At 43.7% G+C, this 17,849-nt stretch overlaps 1 protein-coding gene across 4 annotated transcripts in view; it reads right to left on the bottom strand.

Annotated features, from left to right (window-relative positions):
* The window catches only part of fstl5 (follistatin-like 5), a 170,201-nt gene that overhangs the window by 93,161 nt on the left and 59,191 nt on the right, over positions 1-17,849 (bottom strand). For all 4 annotated transcript variants that reach the window (XM_069170944.1, XM_069170943.1, XM_069170945.1 and 1 more), the window contains one exon: positions 16,992-17,240. In XM_069170944.1, coding sequence (XP_069027045.1) covers positions 16,992-17,240 — 249 coding nt within the window. The remainder of the gene's footprint in view (positions 1-16,991; positions 17,241-17,849) is intronic.

Raw genomic sequence — 17,849 nt, 5'->3', positions numbered from 1 at the left:
GTAACTGAACTATACATTTCATTTGGGGCCTAAATGTAAGGAACGTAGCACCTCGTGCGTCTACAGGAGCATGAATGGCTTCGTAAAGAAGGATGTGAGTAACTTGACACCCTTGACATGGCATTATTTGTTGCACTGGGAATGACAAAGTCTTTATCTGTTCCACAGAGCTCGAAGTACACACTAATCCTTCCAAGAATGCACAGTAGAGTCAGAAAAAAAAACCCAACAAAAACCTTCTTTGTCCTACCTACTGTTCACCGAGGCCATAAGCCGGAGTGACCGCCCACCCCACCGGCCGTCGCCTCAGCCGGCCCCTTTTAAAAGCATTACTGTTTTATTTATATATATATAAAAAAAAAAAAGGTGGCTCAGCGGAATAGCTGGAGTCAACTCCACCGAAGCTGTCCAATCTTTGCCCGACCGAGCCCGCCTGCCCCCGCCCGCCCGACCACCCACCCACCCGCCCACCACCGGCTCCTCCAGCTTTTCCATCTCAGTCTCCAGGGGCCCCCGGGTACTGCCACGGCTCACAATGCATCAAGACAGCACAGCGTGACAACTGGGTTACCCAAATCAGAGGTCACTGATTGCAATCTTTAAGAGCAACTGGAGGTGTCACTGCCGCAACACCTGACTGAATCTGAAATGGATATCTGGGCAGTGGAGCTGCAGCCCCCTCGCAGCTGCTCTGCCCCGGACGATACGAATGCAAAACACTCAGAGCGGACCTCGGGCAAAGAAAAAGAGACTTCAGCTAATAACCCACGATATCAGAATAAACCTTCGAGTCGTGTCGAGGAGCTTTGAATCTATAAGCAGGACAGTAATGACATACAAAACCGGAGGATAAAAATGAATTCTTCAGCTTGGAAACAGCAGCTGGAAAACACAATCTCACGACCACTCACTCACCCGTCTTAGTCGTCGCGTAACACGATATTTGTCGAACCTGCAGCCGTCACGGAGCTGCAATTATTTTTGCGTTATTTCTGCCGCGGTGAACATTTGAGAGTCTTTGTCGTGCCGTACCAGAAAACAAAATTCCGCCATCCATCCCTGGTTGTGTGGCGACGTAAGTGAAGCCAAGTTTTGGAAACTAGCCAACCCCATTTCTACAGGGACTGAGTCTCTAAACGACGGTTAGTCTCATGTCAAAGTGGCTGCGAGAGCTGATAAACGGATTTGCAGTACTTGGCTGGTGGCTGAATATGTTAAATCGTAACTTACAACGTTTGAGCAAATAAACACAATTGGTCCATTGAATTTCTCCTTTTTTAAGATAATGGATGTTAAGTTGTGAATATTTAAAAATGTTAAATCCGCGCGCAAGAACAAATGAGACGAATGACGAGTCACGGTGTTTAAAAATAATAATAATTATACGACAAGTTGTTCCGACACGGAGATCTGATGAGTCGACTGAACATTTGGAAGGTGCTCAAATCGGCGTGACATCACATCCTGTTCATCACTAGAAAATATAACTCGGCCTTCCCCACGGCTAAATGTATAATTGGAATTGCATTTCATATGCAGTGTAATGTTGTTTTTACTTGTTATAGGACTGTTAAATGTGACCCATTTGGCCAAATCAGGTCTTTTTGGTCCTTTTTTTTTTTTTTTGTCTTTCCGGGGACCCGTACCGTAACACCACGGCTAGCCTGACCGGTTTGGTTAAAAAAAACAAAAACACATGACACGGTGCTAAAATCTCAAAGTCCATCGATATATATTTGTTCAGCTGATATCTCACCTGCAAGCAATAAAACGGACTACATCTCCGTCTCTGTTGCTAGGGTCGTCGCTAAGGGTCGGCCCGCTTCCTGGAGTGGTAAAAAAAAAAAAAACGGCGTGCGTTACCATAAAAGTCTCCTGACGTGACTGATTGTTGTCCAGGTCTTAGTCACACCCCACGTGTTGCCGTGGAAACGGAGATCACGCTTACAAAAAAAACGCATACAATATGAATACATTTTAATTACATATTTTGTCGAGCTGGTCACTTGTACAAATCGCAGTATTACGCTCGGGGATGCGCTTTTAACGTCACTGTTGGGACGACGTTGACAAATAAGCCCTCCTCCGTCACTACGTCATCGAGTTTGGGCGTCTTAAATATAATCACGTTACATTTACGGAAATAACGAACCGAGGCCGTGACGTTTCCGTTGAGGAAAGCCACCTTCAGAAGCGTTTCTTCGGGTATCTCACTTTGTTCCCGTACCGCTTATTAACTCGTTGGGTCGGAGGTAATCGCTCAAGACAGATTCCCTCCCTTCATTCAGTCTCTGTCACTACAGTTTCCTCCCCGGACGCGGGTGTAATTGTCTCCCTCCCGTCTTTCATCAACCCCCCCCCCCCTCTCCCCCTTCTCCCCCCCCGACTCTTCCCCACGTCTTGATCTTTGATGTATTACCTCCCCTCTTCCCCAACCCTTCCCCGTCTCTTACCTTGAATGGAATCATTATCATCCAGAAGACTTTACTTCTCGACTTTACCCCGTCCGCCCGACCCACCCCTCCTCTTTCACCGACGGAAGGCTCGAGAGGCGTTCGGCGCTTCAAAAATCTCCTCGTTAGAAGAACTTTCAGCCGACGACGGCTGTACGCCGCGGCACCCTCGGACCGCGAGTCTCCCGGTTTACCGAGCGTTTTGCCGTGACTCTTTGTTAGATCCTGACCGCGGTTGGCTGCGTGTCAAATCCCGGAGGCGTCTTATTCATTTTTTTTATGACGGCGAATGTGAAACACATGCGACTCGTCTCGACTCCCGCATCGTGCGAAGCATGTCGAGCCGCAGCGCCATTTGAATAATTCCAACGCATGCTGTAAGTGAGAGAGGCCGCAGATGGGGAACCTATTGCCGAACTTATCGTAAGGCTCATTTATTGATAAGAATGTTTTTTTTTGTCATTTTCAGAGAAAAGAATTGTTGTTTTTTAACCCCCCCCCCCCCAAAAAAAAAGGGAAGGGTTTATGTTTTATGATGGAGGTGGATTGGGGAAGAAGTGAGCTAAAGAAGAGAAAGAGGGGATTAGAGCGAGAACAGGGAGGTTCTGTCGTCCTCTCAGTCCTGACCCCGGTTAGAGATGATTACACAGAGATTACTTCGACGGTGGCGGGTTTTGTTGATGACATGATAGAGGACGGTGACCCAGGGGCAGGGCTCACCTAGGCCAAGACATCAAATCAACACAGCTGCAGGCCAGTATTTGGTCTTCAAGCAAACAAACTGGGGAATATGGTGTTTTCGCAGGTGGGTGGGTGGGTGGGTGGGGGGGGGGGGGGCGTACTTTGACAGGTGAGGTTTTTACAGTAGCCATGGAAACGTTTCTCAGTTGTAGAGTCGGGGCTATAAATGATGCCACTAGTTGATTTAAAGACTTAATATTGTTAAACTGAAGCCCAGTGGGAGAAGCATGAAAAATAAGACGAGTCCAACATTATACGGTTTATGCTGCTGTGCTGCTATTCCTGCCCTTCTAAATCAACGTGGCTTTCGGTGCCTGCAGCCATAGCTAGCGGGACGGAAAGATGGATGCAAACTGCCAAGACTAACTATACTCTCCCCTTTGAGCGCTTTTTCCATATTTCGATGGAGGGAGAAAAAAAAAGAAGGAAAAAAAATGGAAATTTGCTTCCTAAAAAGAACTGTGTTTTCTTTTGCCTAATGGTAACAGACATTTTCATTTATCAGTTTGTACTCTGAGCTTTGCACTATTTAGGCAAATTCCCCAAAATGCAGTTTAAATATATTTAAAAGGTCGGCAACTGTTTAGTAAGTGGACCTTGAGTGGAGAATGTTTTGACTGCTGTTCATCATTTCTATCAGCGGTGGCAATGCTCTCCGATAATCTGCTACGTCAGCACAGGAGGTTTGCAGGTGTGTGCAGAGTGCCAGTTCGCGGACCTGCTGACAAGTACAGACGAATGACATTTCAAATCTTTACCCAGCGAGAGTCTGTTGCACTCGGAAAATGTTGCGTTCGGGTTGTTTACCTCTACCGGTGAGGTGAGTTGACTTCACTCCCCAGTGCTGCTCAGCCTCTGGAGGAAGTGTTTCCACTGCGTGAATAAACTCCAGCCTGCCGTAAGTCAACTTCGTGATCTGAGGACGCACATGACTCTATTCAGCTTTACGTGTTGGATGATATTTTATTACAGATGTTAAAAGTACACGCACACACACTTGCTCTCAAACAGACCCCCTCCCTCCCCGACTCTTTATACTGACCAGCAACATACTGGCTCTGATTATCGCAGCGCCTCCAGAGTCTCGCTTTTCATCCTACAGCAGGGTCGAGATTAGGTTAAAGGACTCCATTATCATCTATCTAGCCACTCAACTCGGAGCTGGGAAGCATAAAGGGTTGAATTCCTATAGATCTGCTGCCCCAGATATGGCATACTCTACGGCTTTTATTGATCGGGTCATAAAACATTCAGGTTCACAAGGCGGGTTTATCACACCATTCACCTGCCTCTATTTCAGCACCAAACATACAATATTTTTTCCTTTTTTTTTTTTTTTTTTTATCCTTTTTGTTTTATGACATCTGCAAACATTGCCTGGTCAAGTTCAGTGCTATTAAACTCCGGCCACATATTAAGCGGCATTTTTCTATTGTGGCGGAAATTGACGTGCGAATCTATTACCAAGTCTGCTCGCAGAAAAACCTTTCAAGATCTACTATTTTCATGTACAAGAAATATACACCACTTTACTCTGGCACATTTTCATTAATCTTTGCTACCTTCTTTGTTGCACTGGGATCACCTTGACCGTCGGCGGGGAGGAGCAAACGGATCCAGGTCAGCTGGATTTTTAAAGCCTTTCATCTGTGTCCACAACATGCATTTTTCTTCCTGAAGGTTTGTCAGGAATCTGAATTTTCTCTGATGAATGGTCTAAAGTGCAATATTGGCAGCGAGCGGAGCCATTTCTGCTCTTGACGGACTACCGTTCACACCGATAGAGCGGGAGGGGTGGGGGGAGCGAGAGAGAGAGTTACGACACTAGAAATCAAAAGGCTTGATGTGCATTGCTTGAACATTTGACTGATTCAACTACAACGTTCACAAGCTGCAATTTCCCCCCAATGTACGTCACAAAAACCAGAAATTTTAAACTTCTATTCGCGTCTCATAAATGGCTTAACTTATCCGATTCAATGAATGATTGTTCCCCCGTTCAAAGTACAACATGTCATTTTCCTCAATGTCTTGCCGTGCGCGTACATCATCCCGAGTGTTTCCAACAAAAAAGCAGTCTGTAATATTAATCAAGGCAACCGTCTGTTTCACCGGGCTGCCCGTCAATGACAACCCTTTAAACTTTTGAGGACCCCCCCCCCCCCCTCCCGGCTGCTGCAGCTGCAGCAGCTTACGACGGGACGGCTCGCACGACTGGTTTCTGACGAACTGCAGAAGCTGACAACTGGGTGGTGGAGCCGCTCGTCTAAGTTTGCTGAGCCTCGGCTGCCAAACGACAAACAAACTACGTTCATCACGCGTAGCGTCGTCACTAAAAAAAGAGGCGTCAGAAAACTCCCGTCTTTTGTTATTTGATTGAGAGAATCGGAGCAGCAGAAATTCATCGAGTGTCCACTTAGACATTTTCTTCTATCGGGATACGCTTGAAGAAAGATCTGAAGACTAATTTGTTGCTTGCGAAACGCCATAAAGCTCGATTACATAAAGACAGTTTCTCAGGTGATAAAAACAGTTTCTCCACTCAAGGTGCACTTTAACTCAGGAGTTGCTGACAATATAAGTAGTCTCCCACTGCTGCAGTTTGCTCAGAGCAATGGTACGTTTGAACATTTACAGTACCAAAAAAGCAAAAGTACAAAAAGCAAACACCTCATAATGCATCTTTAAAATCTCGAGCACGAAAGATAACAGCTTGGTTTTTTTTTTAATAACTAATCTGTTAGTTAAAATGAGCATAATTGGAATGCTCATTTTCCTACTAATTGTTTGGAGCAGACTTTTTCCTCGGGCCAGCGGGACAACGCAGCCTTTGAATTGAATCACCCGGGCAAATTTCTCTTTCTGACTTTTTTTTTTTTATTACCCCCCCCTCCCCCCTTCCCGTTCCTCTGCAGAGATACTTTGCTGACTTCCATCTTTGCTGACAGGGTTGCACTAAACATAGGACCAAGTCAACGCTTTGATATTAGAAGACGCCCACAACGCTGCAACCCAGTCAGCCCTCTCCCTCCCCACACACACACACACACACACACACACACACACACACACACACACACACTCTCTCAATCCTTCTCTCCATCTCTGTATCTATGACTTACTCACCAACATGGCTTCAAGCGATTGTTGGCAGCTATTGTTCGCTTTTATTTCACCAAATTTTTCAAAGGGCTTCACATCCAGGATGAACAAAAGAGAAGGACAAAAAAATGCAGAGCAATAAAACGTTTCAGGATAATGGCTCACGCAGGGACAAAAAAAAAAAAAAAAAACAGCTTTTAAACTTGAAAAAAACCTCTTCAGACTATTGATGTATTGGTCAATTGAATCCCGTTGAAGGTTTGTTTACTTTTGAGTGAATGGGCTCCAGACACCATTTTTGCAGTCTGCACAGGAAGGCTTTCCATTAAAAGTATTGGAATCATATAAACTTGGGTCCTTATTGGAAAGTTTTAGACGACTGAGCTCAAAGAAGTGTAAATTAAATGAAATGTAAGCCCCGTATTTGTCAGAAAGTTAATTTAAAGACAAAACCAGCTGATAAAAAAAAAAAAAAAAATGTAAATCAAACTTCAGAGTCTTGAGACTTGTGCGATGATGCAGCAAAATGTTGCCGCTAAAAAAAAAAATGTATATATATGTCTTTGCATTTTCCTTCATTCAATAAACTTTCTTTTGATCAATTACAGGTGTAGCAGCTCTTATCCATTTTGAGAAAATTCCTGTTGTGAACATTAATGAAATTATTCTGCACTGTCAGCCTCTTGTTCGGCACTACGGGGGGGTGGAGGGGGGGGGCGACATCAAACATGTTTAATTGGCTAATTTGTCATATGATTGTTTGGTATCCGTGGCCCAGTCCTCCGCACACGCCTTTGATGGAATAATTGGCCATTTTAGCCACATAATGAACACGCAAGTGCTTTGAAGCTGAGCAATGCTATAAATAAAGCCATCGATCAAAGACACCAGCTCCTCGTCTTGAGGTGCACGAAACCCGCAGGTGTTTTTTTGTTTTTTTGGGCACCGTATACACGGGACTCGCCTCAATAACAAATAGCCATAAACACTATTAATTTGTTTACTGTAGGTGTCGGGTGGAGGTGCAACGTACCGTGAAAATAATTACCAAATATGATTTCAGATTCTTCTCAAACAATTTCCTTTAGGACGGAATGTGTGAAAGCCAAACGTGCTGTCCTTCAAAAATCAATCCTGCACAGTTGTTGTTTTTTTTATGTACTATTTATGTTTTGCTCGTTGTTATCTTGTGACTGCAGCAGCGTTTCCTCAAAAGATACACCGTAAACAATTTCTATTCTCTAATTTCTATTTTCACTCTAATGATTAATGAACTAAATGATTCAATTCTGGGAGGAAAAAAACAAAACAAAAAGGCGTCTTCTCCACTAAAACCTTGTTTGTTTGTTTGTTTTTTTTAGCTCAGTTTCTTGCCATCAACCCATGTTAGTGTTCAGCGTGCATCTCGAGCCTACACGGACTTCCGTCTTTCAGTTTGACCTCTCGGTTTGTCCTTGCACTGTTTATTTATAGAGCCTGTGTGGGATTCTCTTTGGTGTCGAACGACTCCCCTGACTGATAATGGATAATAGATGAGATGATTTACTTATGTGTTTTTCTCGGATTTGAAGTTTCATCTTTCGGTTTCTCCGAGACAGTTCCTGTGTTCATACACGGTGAAGAATTGAATGTAACACAGTACACAGAAAATCACGTCAGCCCAAAGAATTTCTGATACAGTGCAGAGCACATGGTGCTAATTGTTCTTATAAATAGGGCAAATGAAGCCTCGGGTGTGTAACACCGCGTGGCGCCAAGGAACACACGCATGTATAATGCATAAAAGAAATAGGGAGACATACCACCCATAAATTCACAGAGTAAATAAGTCCTTTTGTGGGATCATTCTCAATGAGTTTAAAAAAAATTAAAAAAATTTTTTTAAAAAAAAGCACCCTGATACATCCTTATTTATAGATACATGCAGTGAGAGGGGCTGCTGGGACAAATTGAATATAAAAAGTAGAATAACTCTAATAACACAGGATGAATTCACCCCCAACCAATGAGGCAGCATCTCATGTTTTTACGACCAATAAACCAAATGCAGACAGGAACTTTTTTTTTTTTTCTTACATTTGTTTTGATTTTCGCTGATGTATTCAAAATATAGCCGCTGTGAACACAAACCGAACCGTAAGAATTGATTTAATCAATGCTGTTAAACTTACCGACATGAAAGAGAGACACCTTACACAAAGGTGTCGACTAATTCGAAACGTACCACAAAGCTTCCAGCTACTGTTATACGAGCTATAATGTTCATAACGCGAGGAAAGTAAGCTGCTTATAACAAATGCAAAGTTGGCGCGATTTAATTAGTGTTTTTTTTTTGTTTTTTTTTGTTTTTTTAGATGGATCGGTTGTTTAGTTCCTTGAGAAGAACAACTCCCAACAGTCCTTGCAGGGGTTATCGCTGTGTCATCAAATCAACACTCCACCAATTAAGACCGCGATGTGCGAGCGGAAACCGTCTAACGGAGGAAAACAAACTACATGCACACAATGTAGACCAAAAAACAACAACAACAAAAAAACAGATCAAGAAAAAAAAAAAAAAAAAAAAAAAGGCATTTGTGCCATGTAGGATTAAAATTCAATTAGGAAAAAAGCTGCCGGCAGTAAAGCCCATCATGTTTACTGGATCCAAGGGCACGCTGACAAACTATGGATCAAATTAAAGTATGAGATGACATCGTTAATGTCCGGTGCCCTACACATCTCTTCATCACAGTGAACTGTGCCGTCATCATCGGGATTGCCATGCAGCAGATCATCGCTTTATGGTTGATGGTGCCTGTTTATATAACCGAGGAGGAGGAGGAGGAGGAGGAGGAAGAGGATTGTGACAGCTCGCTGGGTAGAAACAGCCCAGAGTACAACAGGTCAATACGGTTTTGGAATTTGGTACGCAAATATCCCCCTCTCCCCACTTTGCTAATTGTATTTATCAAGACTGAAAATATGCAGTTTTGTTTGTGGAAACTTACATATCATCACTTTCATTCATTTTTTTTTTCTTTTCTTTTCTCACACTAGTCTTGTTGTTGTTTGGACTGTGGGAAGAAAACTTCTACAAACATGAGGAGAGCATCCATTACAAACTCCAGCAGCCCGGTTCAAACCGAAGTCCTTCCCTGCTGCGAGATGACAGCGCCATCCAATGAGCCCGGCGTTAAAAGGACCTGTCAATCAAGTTTGATTCGACAGCGGGACGAATCTGTCACATTTTGACAGACTTGTGACTTTCAGGTGATGTTGGGGGGGGGGGGGGGGGGGAACAGGCCTTCAATATAAATGAGGTAAGAAGCTCAGAAATTTGTAATGTCCTGTTGATGCTGACTGCACCGGTGGGTAACGAAAGCCCCTATGGCAGGAGCTGCCATATGAACCTATAACCAATTAGTTGGCCAGTCTTGGGGGGAGGGGGGGGGGTTTCGCTGTTTTGTCACTTTGACAGGAGTCGGGGCCTGTGAATAAACAAACTGAACCTGTACCGTTGTAGCTGCTCACTCCTGTCAAACAGCTCATGGGATAGCTGCTCCCGGCCCCTCGCTTTCGGTAAATATGAACTGTCCTCGCCATCCGCTGGCCACTTTTTATTTTTTTTTTACCGCCCCAATTTTTCAAACCCCAATGCTCAGTAGATGCCCGTTCATTTTGTACAGCTCAGTCCAGTATTGCAGATTTCAGCAATATTTCCTGCTAATAAACAGCGCAAGCGAGAAAAATAAATAAATCTGATTGCTACAAGTGACTGAATTTTCTGGGGAGAAAGAAAAGGAAAGAAAAAAAAAAAACGGGACATGTTTTGTCACGGAGTACGAGGTAAGTGTAAAATCTATGGTGCGGTTTACTTAGAAAACAATAACATCACCGATTTTCCAATATGTTCAGGTGGATGGGGAGGAGTGGGGGGGGGGGGGTTGATTCACCTTGACATAACATTTTATCCTCACTATATTTTTGCACTTAATGTTATGTGTATTTATATTTGCTATGCTCTTTCCATCTCTAATGAATTTCTTCCTGACTGCTGCTGCTGCTGCAGGAGAGCAGCTATTCCGGCAGACCGAGGCACACAAAGAGTGACGAGACCATTTAACTCCGCTGAAAATTTCCCCCTCACCAAATCAGTTTCCAACAAATGGACCAGCGCTATAGTCCCTACAGCGATGCAATACATCTACACTGTTTTCCTTCTGCATCTATCTTCATTCAGCTTTAATAAGGGAGGCCAACGGTGCCGCGCATTCAGCGATATGACTAGCATTTGCTGATGCTCGTGTCGCAGGGGGAAAGAAAAGGTAGAAAATCAATGGGGGGGGGGGGGGGGGGGGAGGTGTGTGTGTGTGTGTGTGTGTGTGGGGGGGGGGCGACATCTTTGTTTCATTTCGATGCCTCTGCGGGGAATTTGGGCGGCCGTGTTCTTTCGCAATGACCAAATTCTGTGTAACATTAATTTGCACACCAAAAAAAAAAAAAAAAAAAAAAAAAAAAAAAAAAAAGGGGGTGTATGAACAGGCGGGGTCATTGTTCCAGACGACGGAACTTTTTAATGTCCCTTATTAAAAACGTGGCAAAGTGAGTCACGGAGGCGGCGATTTATTCCTGCCCACCCCACCCCCCCCCCAAAAAAAGTAATTTCATTGCATTCTTCCAAGTGTTCTGCCACGAGCGTGACCTTTCTCTGCATCATTTCAAACATTTATTCTGACCATTTAAAAAGGCACAATGACGACTGGCACCGAGCTCAATAAAGCCGTGCATTTTCAAGGCAGCAGATGTGTTCCTCTCTTCACTTTTTTTTTTTTTTTTTTTTTTTTTTGGTATCTTTTAGGTAACGAGCTTGTTTGCCCTTATTTTGACTTTTTCTTTGACTGTGATAAAGGCTGTTGTCACAGATATACATTTTCTGAATAACAAACACCCCCCAAAAAAACGTGATAGCACATTTAACTTGTACTTTATGGTGCCAATCTACACACAACGAAGATAGTCACACAGCCTCTGTGTGCGTGTGTGTGTGTGTGTGTGCGTGTGTGTGTGTGTGTGTGTGTGTGTGTGTGTGCGTGTGTGTCTGTGGTGGTTCTTGGTTACAAAACAACCCAGTCTGATCCTGCATCGACTGATCTGACACACAGATACAGATGAGCACATAATCTGGATAGATTGAACTTGAACATTAATCTTATACCTTCGGCGCTGCAGAATTCAACATCTCGTTGCCACACAGCCTTGAGACTCTACGTCCAATATTTTTCAGCGTCTACAAAATATCAGTTAAAAGAGGGTGTAAAAATCACCCCCTCTTTTTACCTGTAATGATTGAGAATGCTGCCGTGTTATTACAGGCAAAGTGCTTAGTTCCACGCTTTGTCAGTCTGGGTCTCGAATAAATCTCCTTTTCCAGCGCCGCCTTTAATCAACTAAGCACCTCATGATGTCCACAGACTCCCAACTTCAGAGTTGACTGGCACCGGAGACCCTGCAGCTGACAATGGCTTGGACGTCCTTGCAAACTTAATGATTCACAGGTCTAGATTTTAATGAGGAGCTTGTTCTTTGGCACGGCTGCCGGTGCCCGGTGCCAGGTCTCACACAGAGGTCGCCGCATTAATGGCGCCACGGAGTCATTAAAAGAAAGCAAGAACACACAAGAGGTTCTGAAGCCCCTCCACTGTAGACAGGCTGATCTCACCGGGGTGGCTCTCCGGTGGGAAAGACGCAGACACATCGTTAAGGTAGAAAAGTCTCTCGAGGCCGGGAGCTATGATGCTTCATGAGCATGTTTTTCTTGGCAGAGCCCGGGGGGGGAGTCGTTCAACAAACAGTTCTGTGCTGCTGAGGATGCCTTGGAAGCGAGCTAACAACAAAAGCACTGTACTTCAACAAAGCCCCTACTTTTATAGACACGGCCTAATTGCAGGTGATCATTATTACTTAGCTTTGTTCGTCGCAAAAGCATAAAATCGATATTGTGCTGTCCGGCAAACAATATGGTTTGTTTGCGTTTTGCGGGGAGGAACGGGAGCGGCGTAAATGATACAATACAACAATACAGTAAACTGTAAATACCTTTTTTTTCATTTATTTTTTAAAACTCCGCCACGGACATTTTTCTCGGGAGCCGAATGTCTGAAGATTTTCAAAATGTATGATCTCCCAAATAATTGGATGTGCTGAATGCACTGAAACCACTTGCTTGATGTGCCGCAACCTCGGCCCTAATTGTCTCCGCTCGCGGCAATTGCTTGCTGCAGAGATTGCTCGCCTTCATGCACACATTGCCCTCCGCAGATTGGACAGGCTTTTGTGCACCACTTAATTTTCAATCAGATCCGATCCTGGTTAAGTTGCCATGCAGTGCGAAGGGGGAAAATGGGGGTCATACGCTCTCCCCAGTGCTAATGAGAAGCTTCAGTCAACACATGGTTGTCATTTTTTATCCCGTCTCCGGTAGCAGATAAGAGGCACAAGTGAGGGTCTGTCTGACAAGGCCTGTCCATTTCCAACGTAGACCCATTCAGCTGGGACCAGAACCAATAGCAACTTAACTTCTTTGCATATGGATGTCAGTTCAAAAGCTATTGTGCGTTTCCAGCGGCTCGAAGTTTAAGCTCGGCCCCTCGGGCGCCGATTGTCTGTCTATCAAATTAATACGAAGCAGCTTCTGCGATCAAGAGATGTTGCTCGAGCTCGTCCGCTGATGATACGCGGTCTCATTAAGACACCATTTTTTTCACCGTAGCTCCAGCGGCGTCATTTTGACAAAAAAAACCAACATATTCTCAATTCTAATCTTGATACCGATATCATACAGTACACCCAAGAGAAATCTGAATATGCAAATCCACTCTATAATTATACAAATAGAAATGTGTCTTGGCATCTCACTTACACGTTGTTTTCTCAACACTCGTACTGAAGGACGTACTGAGTTTAATTGGCAGTGCGACAGTGGACTGGCGGGTTTTATCTGCTGAACGGGTCGAAAATAAAGACGACTTGCGCCAGCAGTAATTAGGAGCGGGTTCGCTTTGATTGCTGTTGACAGCTACCGAGTGTACTGTAAGAGGCTGACAAATGATGGAAGTAGACTATCGGTGACCGGCTGATCACCATTTCAGTAGCTTCTGTGTACGCAACGGCAAGGAAAGCAGGAACCAACCCGTGGCAGTCGGCAGAGCGTCAGCGGAGCCGGCAGTGACGGTCAGCGTGTGCGTTTTGAATTTACCCGTTTACGGTCGTAGAAGAAGAACCAGTTTTTAACATGCTGGACAAAAGAAAGACACGTGGCGAGCTTTTTGCGTCGCACCAGATGCCAACGACTGCACACCAACGCGTCATTACAATGTCTGGACAGCGACCGCAATTTACATACCGAGGCGAAGGACACGGACAGCGAATTGGTTATAAAGAGGTCTTTGGGACAAACGGCGCAAAATGCTACATTCAGTGATCAGTTGGTCACAAACACCGTTTAAAAAAAAAAAACTGGTATGAACCCAAAGACATCCGTTTCAGCACGTCGTTTAGTCGTATTAACTGGATCAGTGAACTACTTCCTTGGAGAGAAATTACACATTTTTCTTCCTCTTCACAATGACCAACTCAACCTAAGAACATCAAACAGAGCTAAGAGAGTGCATATGACGCCAAAACATAAATTGTTTTATATATATACACATGTAATAAGTTTCATGTTTGCGATATTAGTTTAATGTTTAGCATACTGGAATTTGCTAATCAGCCCAACACAGAAAGTATAAAAATGTCATTCAGTTTTATAGGTATTTGGTTTATACTGAAATACTGTACAAGTTGAAATTTACAATTCACAATGATAGGGAAGAAATGTTTTTCTTTCAAATTTCACGGTACTTTATTCAACACTGCAGTTCCAAATTTCACTAAAAAGTAAAAAAAAAAAGTCATGGCACATAAATGGATGCAGTAGAGGAAAAGTCAAGAGGATCACCAAACTCAGCCGGCTTTATCCCTCAGAGACCTTAAAGGTCCCTAATTTAACGGCAATTCATCTAATGGTTGTTCAGTTAAGCGCTGAACTGATTTATCAAAAAGCCCGACAGACGTTACTGTCATCCCTCCACTTAGCCACATTCATGAGTATCCCATAAAAAAGAAAAATCAAAACATGTTTTGTTTTTTTTTGTTTTAATGAAAGCTGTTTGGTAGATATCCAAGTAACTTAGAGAGACAGCGCATTACATGGGATCCAAAAACCGAACCCTCTTTGAGGCGGGTAACTAACATTGAAAGAAGTGAAGAAAATGCATTATTATGCTGTGATAATGAGTACATATCTCCATATTGCTACATAAATTGAAGCCATTACCTGGAGGACAAATAATCAAGTGACACAGTTAACATGCCATCGTATTTTACCCACTAATAACCCCTCCAAATCATAATTACATCTGGATTTGGTTGTAAGCTCTATTATATTTGCTCGATTATTCATTTCCTCTCTCTGACACGGTGCCTTTTGTAGCTGCAACAAAAAGAGCGAAATTTCCTTCAGCTGTGTAACATTGGGACAATCCCTCCGTTCTCCTTTGCAAAGCTTTAAAACTGTAAACACTGGGGTTTTTTTTGGGGTATAATTTATGGTTTCATTTTTAAATATTTGAAAAGTGCTGAAAGGAAAATAATGCCTCTAGTAGCGATTACTTATCGCTTCAACAGGCTCCTGTGTCTTCTCGCCGGAGCTCTCGTCCAATGAGAAATTGATTACATATCAGTCACGGTAAAAAAAAGAAAAATCGTCTGGACTGAGCAGGAGATGCAATGAGAGGAAGAAAAAAAAAAAAAAGAAGATGGGTTTTATTTTTGTATTTTTTTTTGGGCTCCTGTTGATCTGATATTGATTGCCCGACATTGGTCAAATATCCCACTCTGCATTGCGAATAGATGCTTAGTGGGAGGGGAGGGGAGGGGAGGGGAGGGGATGGTCCATTTGACAGGACAGGCCACATGAGAAAAAGCTGATTAGGACTGCCACTCACTGGGGTATCATTGATCCGAATGCCTTTTTTTCCCCCTCCTCTGATTGGGATGAAACAGAAGTTTTGATCGGTAACATCAGCTTACCTGCAATGTTGTTGTTGTTGTTGTTTTTTGCTTCTTTTTTTTTTCAGGGGGGGGGGGGGGGGGTTCAATGTTTTCCAATCTGCAGGGAGGCATTCATCATCATCTGAATTGAACATTTCAGTCGTGTAAGAAAGGATGTGCTGTTTGTTTTTGTTTGGGTTTTTTTTTGGTTTTTTTGGTTTTACAATCTGAGGATGTTACACCCAAAAAAAAAAAACTCTCGAGCAAGAAGGACCACAGAGAGTTCAAATGTGCAACAGAATACAGTATCAAAATCCTTTCCCAGTCTCCTGTGAAGTTTGCTTCTCAAAGTTAAGAAGAGCGGGTAGGAAATCAATGCAGAGGCAATCGCTCATGAATATTATATTGCGTCTGCTGCCTGCGAGTGCATTGCAGCTATTCCCCGCGTCCTGCATGGAACAAAGGTGCAAGGCGAGAGCTTCGGGAGCCTCCCGACTTCGCTGATGTCTGGCGTTATAGCGGGGAGAAGCGCTTGTTCCCAGGGACCGAGAATAATTGGTGTGTTTATACAATCAATGGAAGAGAACATTCAAACCCCTTTCTCTGGGGAAATATGAACAATACTGCACTACCACCTGCTCCCGCCTCGAAAACCGGGCTGTGCATTTCAGAAGCGGGCTATAAGACTGGTTTCAGATTGTGTCCTTTTGTTCTCCGCGTTGTATTGTCGCCGCGGTGTCAATGGACCACTTGTATCTGCCAACTGGTGCCTGTACAATCTGCAACGTCTGGTGTGTTAGTTAGATCATGTCTTAAGATGTTATATTACACTGGTACGTTCCCTCTTTTGGGATTTTTTTTATTTATTTTTCTTTATTTTTTTAAATCTGATGTAATGTGCGAGCTTCTGTTTTGACGTTAAGTGTGTGGATGTGCAGTAATGATGTTTTGTTGACAACGCTTGCGATGCCGCGCTAATTGCGATGCTGCTTTTCCCTGTATAACAATCCCACATGGATTCACCAACATCATTATTTTCTCCGTGACAAGATGAAAATGCAGACGCTGCCGGTGCATCTCTTTTACCGCGTACAGGTTCGACCCACAACAACTATGTGTTGGATTATTGTGTTGTATTGTGTTATTTTTGAGAGCGCGCACGAATCTCTGCGTGCACGTCGGTTCACGAGCTAACCCACCACCGTTAAGTACATTTTCAACCAGTGGGGGGAGGAGGGGGGAGGGGGGGGGGGAATACAAGTGCCGCTAGCTGTTTTATCTCGAGGCCAACTGCATTTCGATGAGCGTCTTATTGACATTAGCATCGTGGATTTAGTCGCAAAGCCCAAAAAAAAAAAAAAAAAAAAAAACTCAGCCAACAAGGTGGCTCTTCTTCCTTGCGAGGCGTATTATCAAATTATACTACGATAGCGGCATAAAATGTGTCGAAAAAGACAATTAAAACACTTAATTGTCACATAAAATGTCCCGATTGCTGGTCGTAAATTAAACTAAATCCCAAAAGTCGCAGCGGCCAACTGCCCCGACTTGGCAAAGCTCACGAAAGGTTTCGGTGCGGGACGCGCAGCAAAAGTACGGCGAGGTCACGCGAGCTCCTACCTTTGTAGAAGCACTCCTCGCTGTGCATGATGGTAATCCTGCGTCCTCGGAGGCAGGAGGCCCGGTGGAGCTCGCAATGGTTCTGGTACAGCTTCCCGTCGGAACCACACACCGGTTTGTAGTGCGGTTTGCAGTGATCCAAGCACTTGCAGTCCCCTTCGTCGGTCTCATGGTTGACCACACAATGGCGTCCCAAGCCGCAGTACTTGTGTTCACATGGACCCGGGTAGCCGTTGTGTCCCATAACACCTAAAAGGGAACACACGCAAGCGGGAAGAGAAAAAAGTGTTACACGTCTTTTATCCGACCACAACCTGTCAATCAATATGTGTATCTGTCAAAACAGACGGAAAGCCCGGATTTAAGGCTCCCATTACAGGCAGGGATTTTAATTAGGGTTTTTTGTTTTTTTTCAGCCCGTAGAGAATAACCCTTTCTTTACTGGAGGGTGTTTTGCTCAACTCGCACCGACTCAATCAGATTCCATAAATGATGGAGGTCACAATAAAGCATTCGGAGTAGAAGTGAATCAAGAAAACCCTTTTTTTGTTGTTGTTGTTTTTGTTTTGCCATTTAAAATCTGCACGCACAAATGCAAGACTGCAAAGATGTCATCCAGTAGCTATACATTACATAACCTTACATCCCCTAGCAAGGAAATCATCTCTCTATGTGGGCATGTAAAGCTATTATGTAAAAAGTGAAGATCTCCGTTCAGGAGGAATCCCACTTTACTAGCTATTCTAAATATGTCAGAACAGCACAAACCTAATGAAAGGACAGAAAATGAACGCAAAAAAAATAGCGCAAACATTTTCAAATTCTGTGTCGCTTCTTTTTCTAACAATAAACTTCTTA

The sequence above is a fragment of the Embiotoca jacksoni genome, unplaced genomic scaffold (genome assembly GCF_022577435.1).
Source record: "Embiotoca jacksoni isolate LCO1_2020_lvr unplaced genomic scaffold, fEmbJac1.0.p SCAF_5, whole genome shotgun sequence".
NCBI lineage: Eukaryota > Metazoa > Chordata > Actinopteri > Embiotocidae > Embiotoca > Embiotoca jacksoni.
This window is presented reverse-complemented; position numbering and strand designations above follow the sequence as displayed.